At 41.4% G+C, this 12,826-nt stretch overlaps 1 protein-coding gene across 50 annotated transcripts in view; it reads left to right on the top strand.

Annotated features, from left to right (window-relative positions):
• The window catches only part of SORBS1 (sorbin and SH3 domain containing 1), a 249,645-nt gene that overhangs the window by 180,829 nt on the left and 55,990 nt on the right, over positions 1–12,826 (top strand). For 27 of the 50 annotated variants that reach the window (XM_016918934.4, XM_016918928.4, XM_016918916.4 and 24 more), the window contains 3 exons: positions 4,549–4,632; positions 8,553–8,618; positions 9,165–9,266. The exons of 11 other annotated variants lie outside the window; for them this stretch is intronic. In XM_016918934.4, coding sequence (XP_016774423.2) covers positions 4,549–4,632; positions 8,553–8,618; positions 9,165–9,266 — 252 coding nt within the window. The remainder of the gene's footprint in view (positions 1–4,548; positions 4,633–8,552; positions 8,619–9,164; positions 9,267–12,826) is intronic. 12 more of the 50 variants (XM_016918920.4, XM_054660379.2, XM_054660377.2 and 9 more) reach the window with 2 other exon arrangements.

Genomic DNA, 12,826 nt, shown 5'->3' with positions numbered 1-12,826 from the left:
AGCACAGAATTTTGCCTTCTCCCCACCACTGCCCTTCTTTGGAGGTTCTCTGCTGTTAGAAGATACTGTACGTAAGAAACATAGAAGGTAACCTTGCACCCAGGTGCTCCTGCAAAGAAAGTCGTGCTCCTTGGGTTTATTTCCAACACTAATAATAAGTCTGGGACCCACCATTACATATTAATACATTTAAATGATTTCAGGGACTCTGTAGACCTTTGAGTGTTTTTGTTTTGGCAGTATTACCATTCATAGATTGTCATGGCTCTTACCGAAGGCTCCCTTTTCTTAATTTCTCCTTTGTTTCCAGCTCCTTTCCCTGGTTCTTAGTCATTTAACCACTACTCAGAACTAGGAAAAACAACATAGTTTAGTTTTTCTCATTGATACCGCAATAGTTTACGAGGATCTTCCATACCACAGTTCTTGGGATCATTTATGTTGTTTTTACAAACCCTGAAAAGTAACACATAGTGCCCCACGGGGCCTTCTTGGAGAATGGTGGTGAGCACGTACATGGATTGCAAAGCTCCTCTGTGTAGTACCAAGCCCTAAGCCAAGCCACTAATGGGGCATGAACACCAAAGGCAGGCCAAGGAGGAGTAGGAATGTCCAATAGTTTCACCCAATTTAGCTCTGTTCCTCCAAAGAGAAGTTTTAGTTGAATCTTAATCTTTTGACAGTCTGCCCTTCACAGTAGTTGAATTCATCCTTTATGTTTGATTTTGTTTCCTGCTGTTTTTATCACATGGACAGAAAAGGTGAAGTGTGAGTTTCAGCATGTGAGTCTTGGCTTTTGGTATCTAGTATCTGGTTTGCCAGAATTTGAGCATACACCCCCATTGCCCCAAAACACACACTTCCATTGTTAACTGTGGGTAAGTATACTAACTAGTGACAGATGTAGAATGTAAGTCTGCTCTCAGATATGCACTACCTCATTTTAGGAGAAAAAATGCTTTTTCCATTTGAGGTACTTATGTCTGCTTAACTCTGGCAATTTAAATTGTGACTTCATAGGCACATCTATGCATGGTTAGCAGGAGAGGTTGCCCTAGAGCTCACCTTGCCCTGGAGCATACTCTAAATCATTCCAGAAAGATGAAAGAAACACTGTACTGCCTTCAAAACCACCTGCAGAAGACTTACAAACTTGATGACCTAGTCATCTATTTGAAAGACTCATATGAAGGTTGTTTTTTTTTTTTGTTTTTTGTTTTTTGTTTTTTTGAGATAGGGTCTCACTCTATCACCCAGGCTGGAGCACAGTGGTGTGATCATGGCTCACTGAAGCCTTGACCTCCCAGGCTCAGGCAGTCCTCTCACCTCAGCCTCCCAAGTAGCTGGGGCTACAGGCACGCACCACCATGCCCAGCTAATTTTTGTATTTTTAGTAGAGATGGGGTTTCACCATGTTGGCCAGACTGGTCTTGAACTCCTGGCCTCAAATGATCCACCCACCTCTGCCTCCCAAAGTGTGGGATTACAGCCATGAGCCACCGTGCCTGGCCCAGCTAATTTTTTATTTTTTGTAGAGATGGGGTTTCACCATGTTGCCCAGGCTGGTCTCAAACTCCTTGGCTCAAACAATCTGCCCCTCTTGGCCTCCCAAACTGCTGGGACTACAGGCTTGAGCCACCAAACCTGGCACGTATGTGGGTCTTTATCTCTACTTGGTCCCCTCTTATCATAGTAGGATACTTTTTTCTCTTCTAGCCTTGGAATTGGAGATCTATTGGTCAGCCCTTGCTTTGTCAGAAATGGCCTTTTTCAGGACTCATTCTTTTATACCTTCCTCTAAGTCTCTTACAGAAGTTCAGTTCAGTTAAATATATACATATACACACACACACACACACACACACACACATATATGTAGTAGGACGGACAGATATTAAAAGAGGGATTACAGACACAGTGTACATTTTGGAAGTGTAAAACAAGGGGATTTCCCCAGCTTGGTTTCTTCCCAGTTCATCCTCACTTTGCGTTCCTTTCCTGACTTTTCAGCATGGTCATTTAGCCCTGCTTTAGCTTGGTGTCATCGCAAACTTAGTGGGCCTGCCCCCCTGTCATGTGGAATATGAAAAGGGGAATATGGTATAGTGTAAAGAACACTGGACTAGGAATTGGAAGATGGGGTGGGTCAAATGTGATAATATGGGTACAATAACTGAATATTATGAAGTGCTACACAGACATACCACATTCAGGCGACTTACTTAATTGGAATTTGAAGCTGGTCTCTGGCTTCCATTCAAGAAGCAAAACTGTCTTTGAGGAGAAGTTGGCATTTTTCTGGTGAGTTACCTGCCCTTTTCCAAGGATTTTTTTTGAGCTGGGAGAATAGCCTGTGGTACTAAAGAACTTTGCCAGGCATTATGGAATTTTTCCCTGTCTGCCAGGCCAGAGTTCCTGCTCTGTGTCCAGAAGGATGTTTTTCTATTGGTCTGTTCCATAACAGAATCCACAGCTGAGTTATACTTGGCAAAATCAAATGCAGATGTGAGGGCTGTGTGGTATCACCTTTTTAGCTTTATCTCTGGGCAGCTCAAAGGACTGAGGCTGGTTGCTCTCACCCATCGCTGTTTGACATAACCTCCTGATTCTATTATTGTCACAGCATTAACCTCCACAGTAAAACGATCTGCAGACAACCTTTGGGAATAAAATAAGTTAATTACTTCAGGATCATGAGTACCAAAACTTTCAGGCAGTTTCCCGAAAGAGCTGGTACATTTTATTTAAGAAAAAAAAAAAAAAAAGCCTAACCATTCCCAGAGGGCAGTTTATAAATAGTCTTTGTAAAAATAACAAACATGAAATAGATTTCATGAAACCCCATCATATTAGGATCTAGAAACTCCCAATGTCTAAATTGCCACTACTGAGTAGTTGTGTTTTTGTGGGTATTGTACCTCCTTTCACTGAATTGAATAAATATAGAATCCATTTACTACAGGGAGGGCAAGGCTTCTCCTTCAGGATTTAAACCATAAGTCCCTAAAGACATTTGGAGGAAGTCTTATCTGGATGCAGGAGGACAGACCTTGTGTTTCAGTATGATTTTCCCTCTGATTTCAACCTAGCTTGGTTTCAGTTAAAAGAAGGTTCCCTGCCATATTTCCATAGTCCTCTACCTGTAGCAAAAGTGAAAGTAATGCTAAAGATTCTTTTAAAGATCTTAGAAAAAGGGATGGTAAAGGTCACTAAGAAAGTTAGCAGCCATTTCTACAAGCTGCAAAGGGGATGTTAACTGCGTTGTAAGTAAAGTACAAGAAGAGCTGCTTTGTGAAGCACTAGCATTAAAGACCTGCACACCAGACATGGCAACCCCCTCCCTCAGATGTTATAGCCCAGAAGTAGTGAAGTTTGTTGTGCAGTGTTTTCAATCTCAGTAGAAAGTGTATGCATTTTATATTTCAGGTTATTGTAGAAAATCACCCCAACTCTCTTTTTGTGATTATCAATGTTTTTTGAAACATATATACATACTTAATTAGTCATGAACCTCAAACACTTTTCCCTGATGTAAACATTTCTCCAATTTATGAAGGGGAAAACATGATTTGCTTTGCACACATTCATTTTCCAACTAGTTATTTCCAGAAACACGTGTTATTCCATTAAATAAGGTGCCAGAACTTTATACTTATTTGGTTAAATATTATATCCCATGAAATCAAATTATCAGTCTATTGGTACCTCATAGTGTTATATAAAGTGAGAAATCTAACTTATTTTTGTCATATAACCCAGAAGTTTTTTCCCCTTTGTTCTGTTATCTGTCTTGTCTAGCTTTTCTTTCACTTTATTTTTTCCCAATTCTTTAACATTTATTTGTTAAAACACGAAGTATATTCTGTCTGTATTCATCCGTCATGGATACTTGTTTAAAATGTTTTTTCACTGTGTCCTCTGTCTTTACTTATATCATTTTTCACTTTCACTTTACTGTGTACGGGACATGGTTTCCTACCTACTCATGTGCCATTAAAGATGCAGTATTAACCAATTGGCTTTTATAAAGTGTCAATATTTGCGTTTATTTCGAAAACCTTAAGGCAGCTTTGCAAATAAGTACTAAAGTTGTACTAGCCCATAAAAATCAGCTCTACTCAACTGGCATAGATGGCTAAATGTTTGGTGTGCTCACCAGGTAATTTGCTCATAACTAATAGTTCTTTGTAAAGGGCTTTCTTTTCTTCCACATTACTGAAAATTATTGCAGAATGCTGTTATGCCCAGATTCAGACTTGTTGTGTAGGCAGCAGTGTGGTGCAGAGTTGTCCATCTATAGTCCATTTTCCTCTGCCTTAGGGCTGAGAATGATTCACTTACTGTTCCCTGCCTCAATTTCCCTGTTTTTATAAACCCATCCTCTCCCTCCTGTTTTTGCTGTTGTCAGTAAAAACATGATTGCTGCTGTTGAATGCAGCTCCTGTATATACCTGGAAACCACTGCATCTCTACTGGCCTGTTCCTATGTAATCTTTGCATAATGTTATCCTTCTCTTTCTTCCATTTCTCTATCACCAACCCCTATAGAGTCGGGATATAAGCCCAGAAGAGATAGATTTAAAGAATGAACCTTGGTATAAATTCTTTTCGGAATTGGAGTTTGGGAAACCGGTAAGTTTAATAGCTTCAGTGGTTATACACCTTTTAAACTAATGCTGTGGATGCATTGTTGCTGCTAAAGAATCAGATGTTTGTAAGGAATTCAGAAAGTGGGGAGCAGTCATGTTGGTTGTCCGTAGTGGGATTGTCTCTTCTCACTACAACCTCTGAGCTTTCTTTTGCCTTACTTCACTGAGAAAGGATAGTGAGCTCTGGAAGTATATCTTGCTGGAATATCCCAGAGAAACACAAATAATCATTGCTTGTCTTAGACCTCCCCCCACTAACAACAAGTACCACATGCCTTGCGGATGGCATTATTTCAGCCATTGTTTTCACTTCCTTGACCAAAGTCTTTATGGTCTGTGAAAGACAAGCTGAAAATGTGTTACACACTGAGAAGACCAGCATTGTCTCTGCTTTAGCATTTTTAAAAGCACATATGTAAATGAAGTCCCAGAGCAGGCCAACAAGGACCTCTTTATGCAGATGTGACCCACAAATGCAACCCCATTATAGGTGACTTTTAGGGAATGATTTCTATGATGTAGGATATTTCCCAAAGTTTGAAATGGGAGTAAGGAATTCTAGCATCTTTAGTATTCAGCCTACAGTTGCCCCATGATATCTCTGAATTGGCTTTGGTACAAATTGACTTTTGGCACTTAAAGGAGGATTTTCTTAGCCTTGCACCCAAAGGAATATAAAATAGAAGGGAGAATTGAGCTCATCCTTCCTCTAGAGATAACTGGAAACTGACTTTAAAATTCTAGTTATTTTAAAGTCTTAATTATTACAGCTGCAAAAAGAATTTACAGGTAGAGGAGTTAAGTGTATAAACACATTTTATTCAATGATTGTATGAGACTTTATGCATTGGATCCAGCTTTTGAGTTTCTGTGGTCTGGGATGATAGTTTTATTTGCAGACAGGAATATATTTTATAGTTGAGTAAATAAAATGTTTTAAAATTTTTTATTAAAACAAAGACAAAGAGAAATTAAGCTGGTGCTTAGGAATTGCTCTTTGATTTGGCAGTGCTGAGCTTTGAAAGTTCAGGCATCTTCTGAGTTAAGAGCACCAGACTTGCAAACAGCCTGCTTGTTCCTCTCTTCTGGTCCCTCCTAGACACTGTCTCCCGATAGCAGCTGAGCTGTCCTGGATGAACAGCGCCACCTAGTGACCAGTGGAGAGGGACGCATCTGACCCAAAGTCTGCACCCTCCTTCTCCCCTCCCCAAAGCATTGGTGCACACCTCATTTCTTCTCCTTTCTCTCCTTTCTTTTTTTCGCCTCTGCTGTTCACCATTCAGACATCAGTTAAATCTACCTCAGGCAATCTTTTCCACATGCAGTATTTAACAGTATCCTAACCCTTTCTCTTTTCTCCTTTTCTTAAAACCTGGTCAATTATGTCACTGAAAAAAGCTTTTGCTGTGTGTAGTTGTCTCCCCACCCCCAAAACAGACCATGATTGGTATATGAAACAATAATGCCATACTTTAGTCAAGGAAAGCAAAAGCTATTAAGTTATGTTTAATAGAGTCCATGCCGTTGATTTTTGAAGTCTGTTTCAGAATCCACACATTTCTGCCCATCTCATCTGCCAAACAACTAAATTAGTTTTATCTAAAATATTAGCTTTCAGGAAAAATGGTGGAATTTTTTCCCTAATTAGTTGTGATTGTTTTACTAAATCTATCATTACAAATAATTTTTGAGGATAATATATAGTATTTTAATACCAGCATACATTTAAATAGTCTCCATGCATAGCTTGATAAATTAACAGTATTGCTGCCAAAAACTTCACTCCAGGTACCACACAGCTAACTTCAAACAAATGTTGAGAACATAGTCCAGTTGTATACTGGGGCCTTCCTCTAGCTTGTCTCCCCACCCCATTGCTCCAACAGCCTCTTAATTATTTAAAGACTCAGAGATGCTTTTTCAAAGTAGCATTTTCTCTGAAGCCACATGCATTCTTTGCACAGGCCTCAGAGTTCTTCTAATGAGACTGCTTCTTTTTGTGTAGGTCTTACTTTAAAAGATAATACTTGTGAAGACTTGCCAAATTAACTAAATCAATGCCCATATCCTGAGGAACAGTCCTGAAATGAACAGCTCCTTATGGTCTGAGGCATCCTAATGGTGGGCTTATTACCTAGTTGAACTAACAGGGTTTGGGAGGAAGGTGTGGTAAGGATAAATTTTTTCTTCACTTCCTACTGCAACCACTCTGCCACAAAAGAGTAAGAGACATAAATAAAAGTGGCATAAACCATGGAAGTTGTTTTGGAAAGCTTTTCAGCCATTCAGAAGCAGAATCAAAACTCCTACCAGATCATGGAAATCAGCATTTCTACTTTTTTTTTTTCTCACACCAACTGGGGACCACTTTCCCCAGTAAAGCCTGCCAGAACTTTGACACTAGACATTTACCCTGAACTCCTTGCTCCCTCCACCCCTTCGCTTTAGCCACCCAAAATGAACTGAAATTTCAGCAAGATCCTAACTAAAAAGATACCTTTTTAGCTCCAACAAGTTGTTAGAATAGCAAATAGTTCAAGACTCCAGGGACCATTTTTGGACAGATTATTTAAAACCAGTTTAATTTGTAAACACTGCCCTGTTTATTGCAGTAAAGAAATGATCGTAAGTCATTAGGCTTTAAAAAGTCTACTTCTGCAGATGAACAGTCCAAGTGTATTAAGTGCTTAAAGATGAATGGTAATTGCTAATATCACTTACTTTATGAAATGCGGAATATACATGTGCAGAGATGACATTACTGACCTGTTGCTGTCAGCGGTGAACACACCTTGGAATCAGATTACTTCTCATTTGCAGATTTATTACAAAGAGCCTGGGAATCAGCTTTTTTTCTGAGTTGTTTTCCTCTAATTTCTATAGAAATTGACATGATTTCTATATGTAAGAGCAAGTCAAAATTTCACAATGTAAACCAATTTGAATGCTTCCATGGAGTTGGCTATAATGAAATTTGCACAAAATTTTAGGAGCTATTAATGATCTCCTATTTCTTATCACCCTAGAGGTCATTATGTAAGAAAATTCAAGTCTAAATAGGCAGAACAAGTAGAAGAGAGGATCCAGAGTTAGAAGTCACCTGTAACCTCTGAATGTTCCACCCTCTGGACTCTTCCCTCATTAAACTTACAACAATCTTTTGGCAAATTTCTGTCTTAGGAATGCAGCTGTAAATCTGACTTGAAGAGTTAAAAGACAAAACAAAAATAACCTTACAGTCCCCTCTTTAAATTCTGGGTTTAAACTCTGTTCTCTAAGGGGGATGAAAAGTATGTCTCTACCACTATCAAGGTCTAGTTAAACTGTAAAAGAAGGTTTTAAAACTACTGGTATGAAATTGTCTAGTGTACTATTTAACACCCATTTTATATATGAATTTCTTTGCTACAAACCACAGAAAGTACATTTGGTTCAGTCTGTTGACCAAACCTCTAGATTCACACGTGTTAATACACAATGAATTTTACAGCAGAAGACTGCCTCAAAAATGTAGAATCTTCAGTGTCAATCTTAGTTTGAAGAGAACAATGAGGAATTTAAAAGTTTCTATTTTTGTTCAAATTTGTTAATGCTTTTTTTTTCTTTTTTTCCCCCCTTCTTTTCTTAAGTTTTCAATATTTAGAATCCAACGATGATTTGCTCTTGAAACATAGACATAGAAACAGACTTCCTAGGTAACAGTCCCAGCTCCCAAATCCTCAGGCTTCCGCTCCAGCAGGCAGCCTTGTGTCCGTAGGCAGCACCCACTCCCCTTGCTTTTGAGTTCACCTTTCTGTGTTGATACAGTTCTCCCAGTGTACCCCTCCTTGTTTGAGCCAGTCTCCATGTTTGTCTTTATGTCTTTATGCTCATTTCTTCATTTCCTCCTCTGCTTCCCGTCAGCCTCCCAAAAAGATATGGGATTATACTCCTGGAGACTGCTCTATCCTTCCTAGAGAGGATAGAAAGGTAATTCCGCTGTGCCTCCTCCGTTGGACTGTGTGTGCTCTCTAGCCTTGGTTAGTGTGAGTGTGTTGTGGGTTTGTTTGTTTGTTTTCTTAAATCACTTTTGAAAAAACTTGATGCTTTTTTTTTTGGTTAGGTAATAAAACTATGTAACAAATTCTCTAAGACATATACTAATGTTTAGAGGTTTTTAAAGCAATTACGTATTCTTCTGACATATAGTATTTGTCACTGTCACCACACTCTGAAAAAAGAGAAAATAGGCATTTCCTTAAAGGTAGGTTTTTGTAGTTCTCCGTAGCAAGTAGAATAGCTTTTTGAAGCTCTGATGACTTCAGGATTTCTGCTTTATATGCCTAATGTTACATTCTCTGTTTTCATGTCTTCAACTAATTTCCAGTGAGCTCTTGTGTTTTAATCATGCTATCTTGGCCGTATGAAAGTATAACACTAAGAAAAAAATTCATTTTTTTCAAACGTAACCTTCCATTCTTTCTCCCTTTCCTCTAAACTAAAACCTTCTTTCCCATCTTTTCTTTCTTGAACCAGACTAATCTAGACAAAGATCTCAGCCTCTGCCAGACAGAGTTAGAGGCAGATTTAGAAAAAATGGAGACGCTTAATAAAGCACCCAGTGCAAACGTGCCACAGGTATTTCCTAGTTTTTCTCATGCCATCAGTTCCTTTTCAAGCTGTGCTTTGTTTTCTTCTTTATTCTATGGTTTTTGATGTAGTTGAGGTGACGGATGGTGATGCTGGCTATTTTAGGCTGCATGGCTTTCTGACTACTGTTTTAGACTCCTTCCCCCACACCTACCCAGTTCATTTTTGCTTGGTTTTCTTTTGAGCTTGGCATCTTCCTTAAAGGGGATTCTTCAAATATATGCAGAGAGGCTGCTGATTGAAACTACTCTCCCACCTTATTCTCTTCCTCTGCTTTCCAGGGGCAACCTTTTAAGTTCCCTTCCTTTGCCTCTGTCTGCCTTCTCTGAATTTTCAGGGAGCCATTTTTGGCAGTTTCCATGTCTTTTTTGCAGCCCTGGGAGATACCAACCTCAAAGATCAGTTTCAAAAACTCAGCAGCAGTGCTTTGGGTACCCTTTCTGTGCATGGCGCTCTCAGAGTAGTAGTGTTTGTCATTTTAAAGTTCAGAAAGTTCTCAATGAAAAATGCACTCAGAGGTCAGATGGCCTGGACACACAAAAAAAGTGTTTGAAACTGAGTCTGCCATGATATTTTAAAGGGAGCTATGTCAAAATATGGTTTATTAAAGGGTATATGAGAGAGAGTAAGAGAGAGAGAGAAAGACATCATGGTAAGTAGGTTTCCAAGGAGGAAAAAACCAAATGTTCATAGAACTGCCTGGAGGGCTCCCTGACAAAACAAAAGAGACTCTTAAAAGGAAAAGATATCTTTAGAGAAGGTACAAAAGGAGGCCGGGCGCGGTGGCTCACGCCTGTAATCCCGGCAATTTGGGAGGCCAAGGTAAGTGGATCACTTGAGGTCAGGAGTTCAAGACCAGCGTGGCCAACATGATGAAACCCAGTCTCTACTAAAAATACAAAAATTAGCCAGGCATGGTGGCAGGCCTCTGTATTCCCAGCTATTTGGGAGGCTGAGGCAGGAGAATCGCTTGAATTCGGGAGGCAGAGCTGAGATCACACCTCTGCACTCCAGCCTGGGTGACAGAGCGAGACTCCGTCTCAGGAAAAAAAAAAAAAAAAAGATACAAAAGGAATATGGAGCTGAGGAGGCCAGGAAGGTCCACAAACCATGACAGGAAAAGTGGAAACTGCTGATGGACCCATGCCACACTTAAGCAGAACCAAGACAGATCTCCAGCCCCAGTGACTTGGGCACAAAAGTCATGAGAACAGCAGAGACTCAAACCAGGGAAGGGGTGAAGAGACCGGGGATTTGGTCTGGGGTAAGAGAGTCAGGAGCCGAGGAGCTGCAGGTTGCTTGAGGGTGTTAGGAATTGGGGATCCAGAGACAGCAGAGCATGAGGAAGCCAGCAGGGCCAGGGGTTAGGCTCAAGCTCTCCCTCAGCACTTGAAGGAGCCACCAGAGGCACTGCACACATGGGTGAGGCAGACAGGTGATGGGTGGGGCAGGTGGGGTGGGGTTAGGGGCTGAGTTTCCAATTAGGGTGAAGGAACCAGATTAGCCACTGTGGAATTGAAGGTCTCAGGTGAGAAGAGATCACAACTAGCCCTGGAGTGAGAATGGTGACTGTGGCTGTGGTGAGAGCCCTTGCTGGGTGTGCCAGCATGCAGTGAGGAGGGCAGATGCAAGCCAGGTCACTGAGGATGTTGCAGTGGGATAGTTTAATTAACTGGTGTAAAGAGCAAAGAATTGGGGGATGGGATTAAGACAAAGACAACCTTAGGGTTTTGGCCAGGCAGATGGAAGAATGAGGATGTGAGCACGTCACAGAGGACAGCTGGGAAGAAGATCAGGGCAGAGGCAAGGTGAGGGAGTTGGCTTTAGGTAATTGACCTTTGAGGTGTTGGTTGGGTGTCATATAGGTAATATCCGGTAGGCAGTTGGAACTCTAAAACTAGAGTTCTTGGAAGAGGCATGGGCTTAAGATGGGGATTGGAGTCACCTGAGGAGAGGCGATGGTTGAAGCCCTGGGGGTAGAAGAAGACACCCAACTAGGGAGTAGATGAAAGACTGAAGAGGGGATTGTGTTGAGAGAAAGGATGTGAAACCAAGAACTACCCATGGGGACGTTGGGTGATGTGGAACAGGAGAAGGGGAGAGGGAGAGAAAGGAGAGTTCACAGAGGCGGAGGGAAAAGCGAATGATGGAGCATGAGGAGAAAGCATGAGATCTTCCCAGATGTCCAGAAAGGTGGACTCCCAGGAAGGTCAGTGGATGCGATGACTAAGATGTTTCCAAAGGCTTTGGAGGTTGCTGGGTGAGTAGTTCTTGGGAGTTAGAGTATATGGCAAAGAATCTGGAGCCTGCAGAGGTACAGCACTGAGTGAAAAGATGTGGCCGTGGGAGGAAGGAAGGGAGGGGAGTGTTCCCAGAGGACTCTATAGGGTCAAAGTTTTTTCAAGGTGGAAGACCGGACAGGACAGGTGTTCAGAGATAGGAGACTCAAGAAGGAGAGGATGGGCAGGCAAGACAGTGCAGCCAAAAGGGCTGGAGGATGAATGTGAAGGTAAGAGGGGTGTGCTCTCTGAGGAATAATGGGGGTGGCGTGGGGTACAGTCCTCATCCCAGAGCAGAGGTGCCCTCAGAAATGAAAGCATACAAGCCCAACAGGTTTCAGCAGGCAGGGGGCTAGTGGGTGAGTTTGCCTCTCCTTCCCTGTCATTTCCTTTTCTCTCTTTCACAATCTCTTCCTTTTCTTTCTGTCCTTTCCTTAAATGTCTCTTCTCCAAATAGCTAGTTTTTCTTAAAATGGTCATTATTAGAGATAAGGCCATTATTTAAGGTAGAAGTATCTTTAAAATTAACCTTTGCATTGATTTATTCAACTACTCCCTTATTTTTAAAAACAAGCATATCAAAGCATTTGCATTTTTCTCTCCAAGACAACAGAAACCCTAAACTACAGAATTATGTTGCTTTTTCTCTGCATGTAGCTCTTGGTTGTTTTCTTCCTTTTGCGTGGTGCCTGGTAATTTTATAAAGCATTCCCTTATTCATGCTGAAGTGATCATTAATGTGGTTGGTGAAATTGCATTTCTCCCCATTTCTGCACTCCTAAATTTGCAGGCATACACAAGTTATCTAAATACAGTGTGGTATTTTAAAGTATGCTTTTGTACATGCTGGACCTAAAGTGTTGGGTGACCCTCTCTCTGGATGTGGCATTTGGGGTGCATGAAGGGCTCTGCATTGGGCTCAGAGGGGGGTCTGAGGGCTGTGGAGAAGCTGGTGGAGGATGTGCTGTCCATGTCACTAAAGCATGTTGGCCCACGGTGGGCCATTGCCCAGTGACCTGTGACAGAAGATGAGTATGAGCCAGGAGGCCTTCTCCTGACCCACCCAGAGGGCCTTGGCTGCATCCACTGGAAGGCAAAAGACCAGGAGTAGGAGAGCCCACCTGCCCATACATTCTCCTTCCAGAGAAAGACCACCGCCCTCCACCAGCACCGAAGACCTTTTCCTTCCAGCCCCCCTGACTTCCAGAGGTCCTGATCTAAACTAGGAAAAAGAAATTGACCTCTCTCTTTTTCCTCTTGGCTTGAAAC

This window comes from Pan troglodytes, chromosome 8 (assembly GCF_028858775.2).
Source record: "Pan troglodytes isolate AG18354 chromosome 8, NHGRI_mPanTro3-v2.0_pri, whole genome shotgun sequence".
In the NCBI taxonomy this organism is placed as follows: domain Eukaryota; kingdom Metazoa; phylum Chordata; class Mammalia; order Primates; family Hominidae; genus Pan; species Pan troglodytes.
Note: the sequence above shows the minus strand (reverse complement) of the source record. Positions and strands in the feature narration are given on the sequence as shown.